We start from the raw sequence: 15,527 nt of genomic DNA on the forward strand, positions 1-15,527 counted from the left end.
GTTGTGGAAGCGAAACTACTTTGTTTGGTCTTCCAAAAGAGGACACGACTAGAAATCAGTGGGTAAGTTGTATTTACAACACTGTTCCAGAACAGTTCAACCCAAATATTTCGATGTGTCCAGTGCATTTTATGGAGGACTGTTTCCTGATCCTGGTAGAGTAGACTACAATGCCAGCTGTTCTGACTCACAGACTGTAAGTACGTTTTTTTTATATTTAAAGAATTTGCCACTGACGATTCAAACGTGAGTTTTGAGCAGTGTAGAGTAGTAGCGTTTGTAGTTTGTCATTTTTCCTATCACAAATGGAGACATGGTTTTTTGTTTACGTGGCGCGATGCAATGCAACGCGTAAAAAGACAGTATAAGTCATTATAATCCATAATTATGTCCCCACTGGATACAACAAATGCCTCGTTTATAATGGGTTTTAATGTTTTTGTCTCGTCGCTCCGGCCGGGACAAGGCATCACAATATGGCAAGGGGCGTAACATTTCTGTCACACGCTTGAGGTATTCGGCCAATCACAACGCACTGGATAGCTGGCCAATCAGAGCACACCTCGCTTTTCAGACCGATGAGCTTTGTAAAGATCTATGCGTTTCAGAAAGGCGGGGCATAGAGGAGAAACAATAATGTACTGTATGTGGAAAATAATGTGTTTTTTGAACCTTAAACCGCATAAACACATTTCATTACACCAAATGCACAAAATAATGTTCTTTTTAGCAACATCATATGACCCCTTTAAGATCTATACATTCTGAGAAGAAAAAAAAAAACAATGCACCAAAATGCCACAAAATTGCATTTTCTCCACTAGCACATAATGCATGGGCCAACATATTATCACCGTTATGAGTATTTTCACATCTGTAGCAGGAGATCCAGTGTTCCAGTCTCACTGCATTACTAGGGTCCATCTTCCCACTGCCATGAGCACAAGTTATTGCCTGGGCCTTCAGAGGCTGTGCTTTATGCCACAGTCCCTAATCATGTTTTTACCCTATACACTATCAGCACAGCTAAATCGACAGGAGGCTGCCCTGCAAATGCAAAAAGAGGACACATCAATACCTGGGCAATTAGTGCATCAATACGCTGCACTCCAAATCTTAACAGATACGAAGGAATTGGATTTCTGATTGGATTTCTATGCATTCTTGTGTTTAGCTATTTTGTATAACACTTATTTAGTTTCCTTTGGATCATGACCGCTTGCAAAGCCTTTATCGATTCTGGTTTGTCTCGTGCTCCATTCTAGATGTGACATGGATGTTTTGCATATAAACATACAGGGACTTCAAAGACCGCAGCATTAAGTGCCCCAGCTCAATAAACTCTCTGATGTAATTTAAAGGCACAACATCTTCTCACTCAGGAAATAATTAAACTCTAAAACTATTTGGTGCTTAAAAAGGAGAGAAACCTGGATGCAGGGGAATACAGATCAAAGCAGATGCTAAAATAGAGGATAGTGATTAATGAGGAGGCCTAGCAGGTTGAAAATCAAACATGAGAGCATTACAGTGTGTAAATTAGCCTGAAACTTCTGAGCTTTGATAGGACAGATATTTCTCATGTCTTGAGTAAATCTGTACTTTGAGATAAGGGCTGGCCTTCAGGTCCTCTGTGACCTGGGAGTGCAGCGTCTTAATATACCAGTGTTTCACTGAGGGGAATCTTTCTGCCTACATTCTGTGATGCTGAATGGTTCCTTTGCTGTGTTAGCAGTCTTCTTCGGACCTTTTGTCTCATCAGCACTTTGCATTGAGAAACTGCCTATTTCACGTTATGGGCCAATCAAATGAGTGTAACCTTCATTAAAGGGAAGTCATCCAAAATAATAGCCCCATCACTGGCTGTGAATATGCACTGGATTAAGCATATGTTGAGGAAAGTGCATTATAAACTGCATATAAGATGGTTTAATTTATGTTGTAAATAGTACAAAGCTTGCTGAGCTGTTGTTTTGAGCCTAACAGTAACCCATACCTTCTTATTAAAAAGCCCATTAAGAAGTGTCTTATTGCGTGTTCTAAATCATTAATTTTCAAAAGCAGCTTAGCTTGGACAGGCACTCAAAAGGGTGATAATTAACATTTTCCTGTGTGGTATTAATAGGGATGATTTAATGCCCAGATTTAAGAAATGAAGCATTTTTGCAGCAGTCATGCAACAAAATTATTGGCTGATGGTTTCAAACACCTTTTTGAACGACATTTGTACAGTAGGTCTTCTTTGTCTTTCTTTACATACAAGTAATCGTCTGATCAAAAATGAGGATGATAAATAATGTAAGATAATGAGAGAGGAGGCTTTTAGTGGTGTCGGGGGAAGAGGCATTTTCCGGAGAGCTTTTACAACTCTTAGCCTTGGATTTAGTGCTCACAATGTGAACACAAAACAGTGTGTGCTGTGTGCATTCTGTTTCACCCTTGGCTAGTCCCTCACTGGTAAAGTAAATTAAAATGAAAAAAAGGAAGTTTTTTTTCTATGTTTGTTCGAAAGAGCACCGCATGTCACACTTGTTTACGATTTAACATGTTTTTCACACTGTTTTGCAGACTGAGGTGTTACCTCTCCAAGGGCCCATGGATCTCCCTGTGGTGTTGTTTCTGCTGTGGGGACTGTTACTGGACTTGCTGAGTGGTGCGGTGGGTAGCATTCTATACCGTGTGCATGAGGAACAACCTCCGAGCACACTGATTGGCAGTCTGGCGGCTGACCAGGGCCTACCAGACACTGGACACCTGTACAAACTGGAGGTGGGCACTCCCTATCTGCGGGTGGATGGCAAAACTGGAGATATCTTTACCACTGAGATCCCCATTGACAGAGAGACACTGAAGGATTGTCGTAATAAAGGCAAGCCCTGCTTTCTGGAGTTTGAGGTGTCCGTCACAGATCTCATTCAGAATCAGAGTCCACGGCTGATAGAGGGAAGGATCGAAGTGCAGGATATCAATGATAACACACCACAGTTTCCCTCACCTGTCCTTACCCTCTCAGTTCCAGAGAACACCCACGTGGGGGCGCTCTTCTCAATTCCACTGGCCACTGACAAAGATACGGAGAGAAATGGAGTAGCTGACTACACCCTAACAGCAGGACCAGAGGCTGTAGCACTCTTTGGTCTGCAAGTTGCAGAGGACCGAGGTGAAAAATTACCTCAACTCATTGTATTGGGAAGCCTTGATCGAGAACGGAAAGACTCCTATGATCTCACCATCAAAGCTGTGGATGGAGGCAATCCACCTCGCTACAGCAGTGCCTTGCTGAGGGTCGTCATTGCTGATGCCAACGACAATGCACCCCACTTTGAAAAATCCTCCTACGAAGCAGAGGTTGCAGAGAACAGCCCAATTGGACACTCTGTGTTACAGGTAAAATGGCAAACATGCTAAGTCAACCTTTAGATCCGAACAAGGCAAGATAAATTGCCTATTGCATGATGTTGGAGTGTGAAATTTTAATGAGTGCTGCTTTTCCAACCTCCCAGATGTCTGTTCTTTACTTTGATGCCTTACATCAGTGGAGCAGGGCCTGACTTACCAAATTCATTTCCTTTAATTATTAGAATAATCCAGTTTGATCATCACATACATGTTAATCTAGTTAAAGAATAAATAAGTAAAAAAATACACATTAATTTGGTTAAATAAGTAAATCACTATAAACTATTAAAGTTGAATCTAAAATTTTAGATTACTGAAATGATCTGAGTAGAATGAAATTTCTAAGGAACCCCACTCTCTATAGATAGTCTGTGCCCCAGAAATCCTGTTATGCAATGCTTTGACTATGTTCCCAGTTTTGTGCTATAAATAGATTCACTCTGTTTAAATACCCAATATTTAATGTCCAGTGTCTAATGAATGTTGTTTTGCAGTCTTGTCTTGCAGTATTTTTTGTACATTGTCTTGAGTATGTGTAAAATCCATTTTGCTGTTATTTTAATACTTTACATTTTAATTGATTTCAGTACAAGTCAAGTTTTATATTTTCTATTGCAGGTGAAGGCTAATGATTCAGACTTAGGTCCTAACGGTGAGATTGAATACACGTTGCATCAGGCCATTGATCCTGTGCCAAAACTTCTCCGGATAGACCGCTCATCAGGCATCATATATGTCAAAGGCCTATTGGATCGTGAGGAGATCAACAATTTGAAGTTTTACGTCGTTGCCCGAGACAAAGGCCCCTCACCCAAAAGTTCTAAAACATATGTTTCTATTGATGTAACCGACCAGAATGACAATGCACCAGCAGTGGAGATTCGAGGCATTGGTCTTGTGACCCATAGTGATGGAGTAGCAAACATTTCAGAGGATATGCCTGTAGGCACTGCAGTGGCATTGGTACAGGTTTCAGACAACGATGAGGGAGAGAATGCCGTGGTGACATGTGTGGTTGCTGGTGATGTTCCTTTTCAGCTTCGGCCAGCCAGTGATTCATCAGTTGACAACAAGAGGAAGTATTTTCTGCAGACCACAACACCTCTGGACTATGAAAGGGTTAGGGACTACCGGGTGGAGATAGTGGCAGTGGATTCAGGCAATCCGGCTCTGTCCAGCACTAACTCGCTAAAAGTCCAAGTGACTGACACAAATGACAATTCCCCCATTTTCTCACCGACTCTGTTTGAAGTGGAGTTTGCTGAGGAGAACCAGCCAGGAGAAAAGGTGGTAGATGTAGTCGCCTCAGATGCAGACAGTGGCACTAATGCAGAGCTGGTCTACAGCATTATTGCGGACTCTTCAACAAGGGGACTTTTTGAGATTGACCCTAACTCAGGTGAAGTCCGTGCTCGGAGCCCTCTTGATCGTGAGCACAAGGAGCGCTACGAGTTCCGTGTTACTGCAGCAGATAAAGGGGTTCCCAGTCACAGGGGTACTGCCACAGTTGTAATCAAGGTACTGGATCGGAATGACAACGATCCCAAGTTCATGCTGAGTGGATACAGCTTCTCAGTCTTGGAGAACATGCCACCCCTTAGCCCTGTTGGCATGGTAACAGTACAGGACATGGACGAGGGGGAGAATGCTCAAATGCAACTTTCTGTGGAACCTGATGTAGGCAAATTTGTGATCCAGAATGGTACTGGCACTATTCTGTCCAGTATCTCATTTGACAGAGAGAAGGAGAGCAGTTACACGTTCCGCTTGAAAGCTGTAGATGGAGGGGATCCACCAAGATCATCCTATGTTGGCGTGACCATCAATGTCCTCGATGAGAATGATAATGCACCTGTTGTCACCAAACCATCTAACTCATCCTTCATACGTCTATCTCCCATGGCTGCTCCAGACAGTGTTGTGGAAGTGGTCGAAGCGGAGGACATTGATTCCGGTTCCAATGCTGAGCTAGTATACAGCATTGCTGGGGGAAATCCACATGACCTTTTTTACATCTCTCCATCTAATGGCGAGATCACATTAACCAAGGAACTAACTCGGAAACACGGTGGTCTGCATCGACTGGTGATAAAAGTGAGCGATAGGGGCAAACCTTCCCGTCACGCCATTGCCTTGGTACACATTTACGTAAATGAAACCATTGCCAATGTAAGTCACGTGGAGGCACTTGTGGGGCATAGCTTGTACACCCCACTGGACATGGACATTGCAGGAGACCCAGATTATGGTTTGGCTGCCCAAAGAAGCAACATTGTATATGGCAGTTTAGCTGGAGTGGCGGGAGTGGTCACTGTGATTGTTGTAGTGGTCTTCATCAGGCATCGCCTTCAAAGAGAAGCTAAGAGTGGTTATCAGGCTGGCAAGAAGGAGACCAAAGATTTGTATGCCCCCAAGCAAGGGCCAAAAAGTGGCAAGGGGAGAAAGGGTAAAAAAGGTAAACCACCAAAGTCACCTAAACCTCTTGGAGAGGATGAGGAAGTCAGCCTTCAAAAGAGTCTGAAATTTAACCTTGATGGGGTCAACAACAGCCCCAGGATCCATTTGCCTCTGACATATCCGCCTGGAAGCCCTGACCTAGGCAGGCACTACCGTTCCAATTCCCCATTGCCCTCCATCCAGCTCCAGGCCCAGTCCCCATCTGCCTCCCAAAAGCATCAGGCTGTCCAGGAGCTCCCAGCTGCCAACACCTTTGTGGGAACAGGCGGTGATGACAACTCCACCGGCTCAGACCAGTACTCGGATTACAGCTACAAGACCAATCAACCAAAATACAGCACAAAAACGGTACCAATTTTATTTCTGATTGTGTATGTGTAATGCTGTGATGGAAAAATTGATTTTGCTTGCAATTGCTGATATGGGTCATTTAAATTTTGTTCAGACTGGTACTTGTGCTAAAGTAGTGGGTGTTGATATATGAATATTTTGCTATATGCTAAATATTATTCTCCTCATTTTGTTCATTGTGGGTTAATTCACAATATATGACATGAAAAGACCATCTTGCCAACAAGAATCTGTCTGTTTGAAAGATGTCAAAAATGGCTCTTGTATTGCATCATGTACCCTTTTATATATTCTCTGGCCACCAGTTCACTGTCTGAAAATACACTTGAATTTACTTTGTGATCAGACAATTGCAAAGGTGCAGTCATGAAATGAATTCATTGTATTTTTGTAGTGTGGGTAGAGTGCAAAATGGGCATATTTGCTAGAGCTCATGTTTTCTCAGATTTATCATGAAATCGGATCTACTCAGTGAGAGGGGCCTGTGTGACCTGCCGCTATTGAACAAGTCCAAAGTCATTTTCTTTGGCTCAGATGCCTATTCAGTCTGACCCATTTAGATGCCAATTCAACATGCTAATTTAAGATGGAATCCAAGGGGAAACAAAAGTAAAGCGATTGGTGCTACAATTTGTGTGTGGATCAAGGGGAAACATAAGAAATTTCAAATTGAGTGTAATCTCCAGTGAGAGTGGTAGTGAAGTTTACTGGGCAGAGGCTTGAGACAGAAAGCAAGGGCACATGGGTCCTGACTCAGTCAGTACCAGTCTGGTGTTTGATAAAGCCAGCAGATGCTAGATGACAGTCAGGGTGAGTGCAGGCCTTGCAGACTCACTGCCTGGGGTGTGTGTGTGTGTGTGTGTGTGTGTGTGTGTGTACTTCCAGGCTTCTGCATGTACTCATGTAATCCGTTTGTGTGAATGTGGGCTGAGTTTCCTCTGTGTGGACTGGTTTCAGCAAGTCTACCTAACCGATCAGATTATTACTCGGTGACACGTTACATAAATGGATATTTGTATCTGTGAGAGTTGACTGATAGGTGTATAAACAAGGGACAGATGTTGACTCGTGTGACATCTCTTGGCAGATGTGAACTCGTGAGGGAACCCCCTCCATCCCATCCCAAACCCACATCAGGCTTAACAGATTGACCAAAATAAAAAATTTAAATCTCAGCCAAACTGAGTGACAGATGTGGAGAGTGGAGCGTGACAGAGCGAATGGTAATATGCTCACCGATGACTCCGTGCGCATGGCAATGTGCTCAGGTGCGTGTGACATCTTTGGCTCAAGCTCTCCCAAGTTTAAGCTCTGATGAGTGTAAACACAGTGGCCTCGTTTGCCGTTTATTGCCAGTGAGGATTGAGCGTGATGACTGGCTTCACTGATTTCCTTCCTGGTCCGTAAAAAAAAACTCATTAAGAGGAGTTTGTTTGTTCGGAAAGACTTCTCCAGAGGTGTGAAAAAAATCCTCAATGCTCAATTCACAGTGGCATGGCCTGACTCCGTGAGCAGAGATTTGTTTGAATGTGTTGCTGTGGGTTGTGTTTGTGCGTGTCTTTCACAGTTCATGGATCTTCCCAAAACTCTCTCCCTATAACCTCCAAATGTGTTAGACTGTGTGACAGTTACCGAGGGGACTGCATAGGCTCATCAAGTACAGTGTTGATAATTAGCTTGGTCATGGCAAAGATCTAACACCTTTTTTGTGATGTGTTCCTCTCTCTCCGGAACAGCCTTGAGTGAGAGACATAGCGCACAGACGGGATCAAGGGAGAGACCTTCCCAGTTATTTTAACATCGGCGTGATGAGAGCTTGTGAAGCTTGTGAAGCTGTAAATCTGTGCTTAAATTAAACCCATACAATTAAAATGCCTTATTAGACGGAGATAACACTCCGTTTTCCCCCCTCTTCACCATGGGCTGCCCTTCAACTAGAGGGAGGAGGATTGGAAGGCAGGGATTCAGGTTGGATTTTGGGGTGGGCTTCAATTAGTAAAACACATCTCTTAACCTTGCAAGTGCCAGTGTGTTGGAAGAACGCTCATAAAACACTCAACACACACACTTGGGGCTGGGCAGGTTATGGTATAAATTAAGAGATGGTAGAAATGTCTCATCTGGCAAAGAGTTTGCATCTATACCTAGGGCTGGGCGATATGGCGATATCGATATCTATAATTATCAGTCGATATCGATAATTATCACGATAAATGTCAAATCTTTATTTCTTTCAAGTTTAAAGCCAGAAAGTGAAAGTTGTAGAAACCAGACCTTTAATTTTCCTTAACAAAATAAATATCTAAATAGAAAAATGTATTTCTTAGTTTCTGCATGTTCTAATGAGTGATATTGTTTCAAATGAAGAAACAGGTTTGGGTTGCCTGATAATATTAATAATACAGGGTCTTAAAATGTCTTAAATAACGTTTTCCTAATATAAGGCCTTAAAAAGTCTTAAAATGTCTTAAATTCGGATTCGATGGGTCTTAAATATTTTTGGTCTCATTACCGCTAAAATATCTTCAGTCTGACGGACCTAATGACTGTTTACAATCATTGGACAGACCGAAGATTTTTTCTTCCCCGCGATAAGTTACTGCGTCTTCAGAGAGAATTGCAGTAAGTTAACAGAATACAGAATAAAGGCTCGCGCTGAGTCTCACTCTGTTTGTCTCGAGACTTCATGAGCGTGACAGCAGACATAAACTCAGAAGAAACACACAGAAGAATCTCAATATTCTCACGAGGCAAAAAAACATTCAAAACACCTACAGAGTGCACGCATTACATGAAGTCTAGTGCGCTCTTTCACTGCATGATTCAGTCTATTAAAATACATTAAGCGCGAGGAAAATCTGCGCTGATACAGTCGTCAGTTGCTCAGTCACATTTTTATGAATTTTTACAAGGCATGTGACAATGCGATACGTACGACATATTCGTAATGAGACTAATTTATGAATCTGTTATCAACAAAAATAAGCATTGAGGTCTTTCTGCGCGTGTCCGCCAAAATAAAAGTTGAGAAAAAACAAGAACTCTTATCAACATTCATAAATGTTAGTATTGTAATTTTACTGTTGTTCTGTCAAATAAAATAAAAAGTAAGACAATAATAATGATAATAATCATTACAATTTGGTACCGAAATTGGTACCGAGAACCGTGGATTTTCACTGGTGTTGGTACTGAATACTGAAATTTTGGTACCGTGACAACACTACTCATAAATGCATTTAAAACATTAATCTCATAACATTATTTATTGCAGTTGTAATTATTGTTATTTGCAGTGTAGAATCAATTGTTTACTCCACCAAAAATCTCAGTGATGCAGTTATTTTGCGGGGATATTTTGTATGGAATATTGTCTGCTGACATGAAAAGTTCACTGTATATCGTAGTAATAAATATCATTTATTACAGCAATGATATTTTGTTTTATTTCTAATTTATACACATTAAATAGTATATATATGTATGTAATAAAATGTGTATTTCCATTACAGGTTTAGGTCTTACATTTCATATAAGGTGGTATTAAAAAGGTCTTAAAAAGTCTTAAATTTAACTTGTTCGTGTCTGCAGAAACCCTGTAATAATAATAATAATAATAATAATATCACTTTTTGTCTCTTAGAAATTCACATATGATAGTAGCTTGAGTTAGGATGCAGAGGTACATTTTTGTTCATTATCAAAATCAGTAACATCTGTGAAAAATTGAAGCAACCTCAGTTTTATATGGCTAAATTTATTCTGACCAAGTTTTTATTTATTTATTTTTCAAATTAAGCATTGGTCTCCCATAGTAGCATACATTTAAATCATGATAAACATAAACACAGTTAAAACCACACATATAGCACCTCAATACCATGGTAAATATATAACTATATGGTTTTTAGGTAGCCTATTTGTATGAAAAACAGTAGTCTAAAAACATTCAGTATAAATGCACACATGCTATACTGGCTACTGTTGTAAAATGTTGAGAGATTCAAACAAAAAGTAATCACTAAATAGAACAAAATAAAAAATAATAAAGACTGCAAGTGACGTCGCTAGCGGAAGTGCAAGTGTCTGAGAGTGCAAGCCTGAGAATGCACGTCTGAGAGTGCAAGTGCCAGCTGCAGCCAGACCCTTTTGGAATTCAAGCGCTTCACACTGGATCGCACAGCGCTGCTTAACGCTCGCGTGACTGAGTGAACACATCTGCTCTAGTGAGCTTGCGCCGCGCGGCAGTTTGAACTTTGATCCGAGCGGATAAATGGTCCGTGTGGCGCGATTCAAACGAGTCGCGATTATCGAGGAAAATTATATCGCGATAATTATCGTTACCGAATTATCACCCAGCCCTATCTATACCTATTAGTATGTATGACTGCTTTGCTTTTACTGATGAGGAGGAAGTTTTATAAAGGGAGCATTTGAAGCACAGTTTAGTTATTTAAGTTAGCTATGTGTTTCATGACTTTCCAGTAGAATTCAGTTATATGAAATGTTGGACTGTGCTTTTTTTTTTGACAATAACATTCTTTACGTCAAAGAAAAAATTATGCTTTATTGTCTGTGACAATGTAACACACATTCTGACTCAGCGGTAACGAAAATACATAAGTACACTTTTTCCAGAGGTGCGTTGTTTTATTCCATTTATGCTGTGTGCGCCTGATTATTCTAAAATGTGTAGGGTTTGGGTTTGACTATGTTCATTTACTGCCCAGCTCACACAGCTCAAGTGGCGGAATCACAGGCATTATTGACTGTAATTGGATTATTCAAAACATTCATATTCATATTGTTTATAGATTGTGTTGCATGTTTTAAAACAGTGTTGCCTTCGGTATAAAAAATGCTTTTGTTACTAATTCCCTTAAAGTTATAGTTCACCCAAAAATGATAATTCTGTCAACAATGAATCACCCTTATGTAGTTCCAAACCCATAAGACCTTTGTTCATCTCAGGAACACAAATTAAGATATTTTTGATGAAATCCGAGAGCTTTCTGGCCCTGCATAGACAGCAACACAACTACCACGTTCAAGGCCCAGAAAGGTATAGGACATCATTAAAATAGTGGTTCAACCTTAATTTTATGAAGCTATAAAAAAATAATGACTTTGTTCAACAATTTCTTTTCTTCCGTGTCAGTCTTCGACTCGCATTCACAAGAGTACCAAGATGCAGACGTGTGGTGCTGCTGACACAGGAGCCGGTGTTCTGACGTAGAACCCGGATGCACTGTGCCATGTTTACAAGCAGAGGAATGCACACGCAACACATGCACATGCACAGAAATTGTTGAATAAAGTCATTATTTTTGTTTTCTTATTTTTGGGTGAACTATACCTTTAACATTAACGCTGGTCACAGTATATTGGCTATTTTACTATGGCTTCAAATGTGGTTCGGCCAACTGGAATTTGGCATTGGAACTATCGGTTTTCTAGTGTTACTTTTGAAATGTTACGTAATGTAAACGTTAAGAACTTACTCTTTTTGTTGTTGTTGTTGTTGTTGTTGCTGCAAGTATTTACAGGTGAAATGTGTGATTTCTGAGCCGCTAATGCTATTAAACACAATTGCAAAAATAATATTTGCCCCAACACATTTAAAACAAACAGGTTGGACAAACAGGTACTTCTGTCCCAAACTAACACCATTGGTTCAGCCATTAATTATATATCCAGACTCCGGTTGGGTCCCTCAAACAAACAGATTGCAATTCCATGTAATGCAGCTAAGGGTGCAGAAATATCACACTTTACCTTTAATTCACTAAACCATTTTAGTTCATTTTCCAGGACAAATAACTATTGTGATACAGTCATACACTACAGATAAAGTGGTATAAAAGTTATCATAACCTGATATACGATTTATAAGATTCAGTTCACCCTCACTCAGTCAGGCTGATTTGACCATCCAGGGCACGGCAAAACTAAGTAAAATCACTGATGTGCAGGCTAGCAAAGCATTGTAGCTGAAAAATAGCTCCAAGCCCTTCCCTGCTATCTCCACTCCATCTCTCTATCTTCATATCTACTACACACACCTCATATTCTCTGGCAAGCAAAGCTTTAAGATAAGAGGATCTACCATCAAAATGTTGCCTTTCTACAGAGCGTTCTTCCTTTTCCTCGCTGTCTTTTCCTTTTTCACTTTACTAAATTATGCACCCTATATAACAAATCCAGTATGGCCATAAATCAGCCCCGGCACCAAGAGAAGCTACAAGAGTAAATATTCAGTACCTTTAGAGCTCCCTACTCTTTGTATGGTTCATCTCCTACTCACATATTCTCTATGTGAAGCAGCCTTGCCTTTATGGAGGCTGCCTCAAGGCCCTTCCCAGAATCCCACATTTTGAGCATCTGCTCAACCCAGCTCTGGCTAATATCCATAGCAGAATGCAGCCGTAAACCTCAAACCTGGCGCCCACCCTCTCAGATCTCCCCTAAGTGAATACAGCCCATAATACTCTCAGACTGCTCCTCATTAGAGCACAATACTGCCGGCACTCAGCTCCCTCTCGGTGGACCAATCTACTGTCAGGTGCGAAGGCCTCACAGGCTCATGCTTAGCGTGAAGACAACTGCTGCACTTACTGGGATTCAAGAGTTCGAGGCACCCTCTCTGCCTTCAGCCTGCGGGAGCGAGCAACTAAGCAATTATCAAGAAATACTTTGCAATTATATTCTACAGAGATCGCTCACACTGAGGGAAATTAGCACAATGAGAAGAAATTCCATTGCACCTACAGCCAGTTATTATTGTGTCAACATGGCAGATGTCGTGAAGACAACAGGGTAGGTCAGATATGCATTCTTCTTTGCTCTTGGAGTCTCGCAGGAGGGTCTCACTGGGACTAACAAGTCTCTGCAGGCACTTTCAGACTGACTGGTCTTGGCTGACACTTCAGAATCGATTGACCTGGACAAGTGCTCAGGGATTTAGTGCACCGGGCAGACATATTCCAAATGAGTAATCTTGTCCAGTGATAAGTGATAAGACAGTATAGCCACGAAGGACGGTTTACAGTTCTTTCTTTCTTTCTTTCTTTCTTTCTTTCTTTTCTTTTGTAGTCAAACCACATTTTGGCCACCAACCAATTTTAGTATGTTCAAGCCGGTTCTTCTGCCAAAATGATTCACTAGATATCACCACTCTGTTGGATCTCTACTTCAAATAAATGAGACTGACATGACATTTTCAGTCTGGGCTAATCGATTCTCATGATCTTGACAAGCACGCTGGGATGGGCCCTGCAGAACTGACACAGTAGAATTGGATCATCTCTCTCTGTCTCTCTCCTCCTCCCTTCATCTCAAAAGGACACAAACTCTTTCAGAAACTTAGGGTTTTGAGTAGTGGAAAGGCCTTGCGTAAATCTTCACGCCTCTGGTCCGGTCCCTGTATGCGTTGTTGGCGATTTCGATTTAACATCCCAATGATTACCTGTTAAGAGGGATTACAGCCCCTACCCAGGAGGTGCTTCACTGGCAGGAGACGGTTTCTCTGTCACCGAAGGAGATGGCTGATGCTGTTGAGCTGTTCAACAGCGAAGCGCAGTGCACCATAGTAGCACACAGATGTGCGACTAATGATAGTGTCGTCGAAGACAAGGATGACAATAATGATAATGATTATGGTAATATGCAAGTGTTCACAGTCAGATTCATTTCCTCCCAAATATATTTCTGCACACAAGCACAAGGAGCTTGATTTATGCGAATGTTGTCTTGGAAGAATTTTTCTACATGGGTGTTTATGAAGCACTGTCATTTTTTTTTATTGCGCCAGAGGCAGAGCATCTCTGATTTCATCATATTACATTCTTGCTTATGATATGAGAAGAGAAAGCTACGATAAGGATGAATGCAGATAGGTTGGGCTGACACAATTATGAATAATTGTCATACAAATAATAGCGATCATTAGTTCACTTTCCATTAACAGCGCAGCTTTTTGAAACTCAGCCAACCTGGATATTATATTATAGTGATATATTGATGTACAGTATAAAGACATTTAATGGAATTTCTACATTGGCTTAAACATTGGCTGTGAATGGTAATATGAGATTGGAATTTAAAGTGCTTGATAATTACGATCAGATCAATCAGGTGAGTTTGTAATAACTGTGACAAGCCTATAGAGAGTGAAATTCTCCATTTCCCTAGCTGTTTGCCGAAGCAGATGAAAGGCAGTGGCAGTTGTATTCTGTGCCCCTGTCTCATTTCACCACTGACAGAAACACGTTCTTTGAGTCACCGATGGTCAGAGTTGCACTTAATAAAAAATGAGAAGCTCCTTTAGGGAAAGCTATGTAGAGGCTCAGCTCCCTTATGGCATTGCCTTTAGCTCAAATATTTTATCACTACTCATTCCAGCCTCCTTTACCATCCGCCAGGCAGATTAGCGCTTTTATCAATAAGCAGCTTAGCACCAATGCTTCTCTCAATAATGTGCTATGCCATTTCTCTACTGCTGCTGTAACTCCTAGATGCTTCTCTTTCTTTCGGCCTTCCTCTATCCCGTCTGAGTGGTTTTACTTGTTTTCCTTTACAGTGATGTGGAAAAGTTTTTTTTTTTTTAAGTCAGCATAATGCATTTTCCTTAAAGGGGTCATATGATGCTTTTTTAAAAATAATTATTTTGTGTATTTGGTGTAACAGAATATGTTGACATGCTTATAATGCATCTTAAGTTGTCCCTTTTAACAATACTTTAACTAATTTAAATTTGTGCTTAAAATGATAAAATGTGTAATTTAGCCAATAATACAACATAACTAGCAATTAATAAACCTAAACATAATTATTAGTAGTTTTAAATATACATTTTTAAGTTAAGTTTACTTGGGAACTCCAAGTAAATTTTATTGACTCTTTGTTTGTAAATTGTACTTAAGTTATGCTTATCACTGTAAACAAGTGTGCTGTTAAATAACAGTAATTTACTACACTGGAAAAAAAAAACTAAGTAAGATTTACTTAATTTTTCTTTTGCAAGTTTTCGCACACATATATTTTAAGTAAAACTTAAGTATTGAATTAAATAAAATCTGTAAGTAAGCAAGTAGACAGATTGTTATCCTTTTAAGATAATATGCCCACTCAATATAATTATTACCCAAATTAACAAAGAGACCTCAATACTTGGTACACCATACACATTTACATTTACATTTAGTCATTTAGCAGACGCTTTTATCCAAAGTGACTTACAAATTAGGACAATAAAAGCAGTCAAAACTAACAAAAGAGCAACAATATATAAGTGCAAATGACAAGTCTCGGTTAGCCTAACG

The 15,527-nt window shown here is 40.4% G+C and overlaps 1 protein-coding gene across 1 annotated transcript in view; it reads left to right on the forward strand.

Moving 5' to 3' along the window:
• The window catches only part of pcdh1a (protocadherin 1a), a 90,477-nt gene that overhangs the window by 3,577 nt on the left and 71,373 nt on the right, over positions 1-15,527 (forward strand). Inside the window, exons 2-3 of the mRNA XM_016473151.1 lie at positions 2,569-3,387; positions 4,018-6,204. Of these exons, the coding sequence (XP_016328637.1) occupies positions 2,596-3,387; positions 4,018-6,204 (2,979 nt within the window). The 5' untranslated portion in view covers positions 2,569-2,595. The remainder of the gene's footprint in view (positions 1-2,568; positions 3,388-4,017; positions 6,205-15,527) is intronic.

The sequence above is a fragment of the Sinocyclocheilus anshuiensis genome, unplaced genomic scaffold, assembly GCF_001515605.1.
Source record: "Sinocyclocheilus anshuiensis isolate Anshui unplaced genomic scaffold, SAMN03320099.WGS_v1.1 scaffold260, whole genome shotgun sequence".
In the NCBI taxonomy this organism is placed as follows: Eukaryota; Metazoa; Chordata; class Actinopteri; order Cypriniformes; family Cyprinidae; genus Sinocyclocheilus; species Sinocyclocheilus anshuiensis.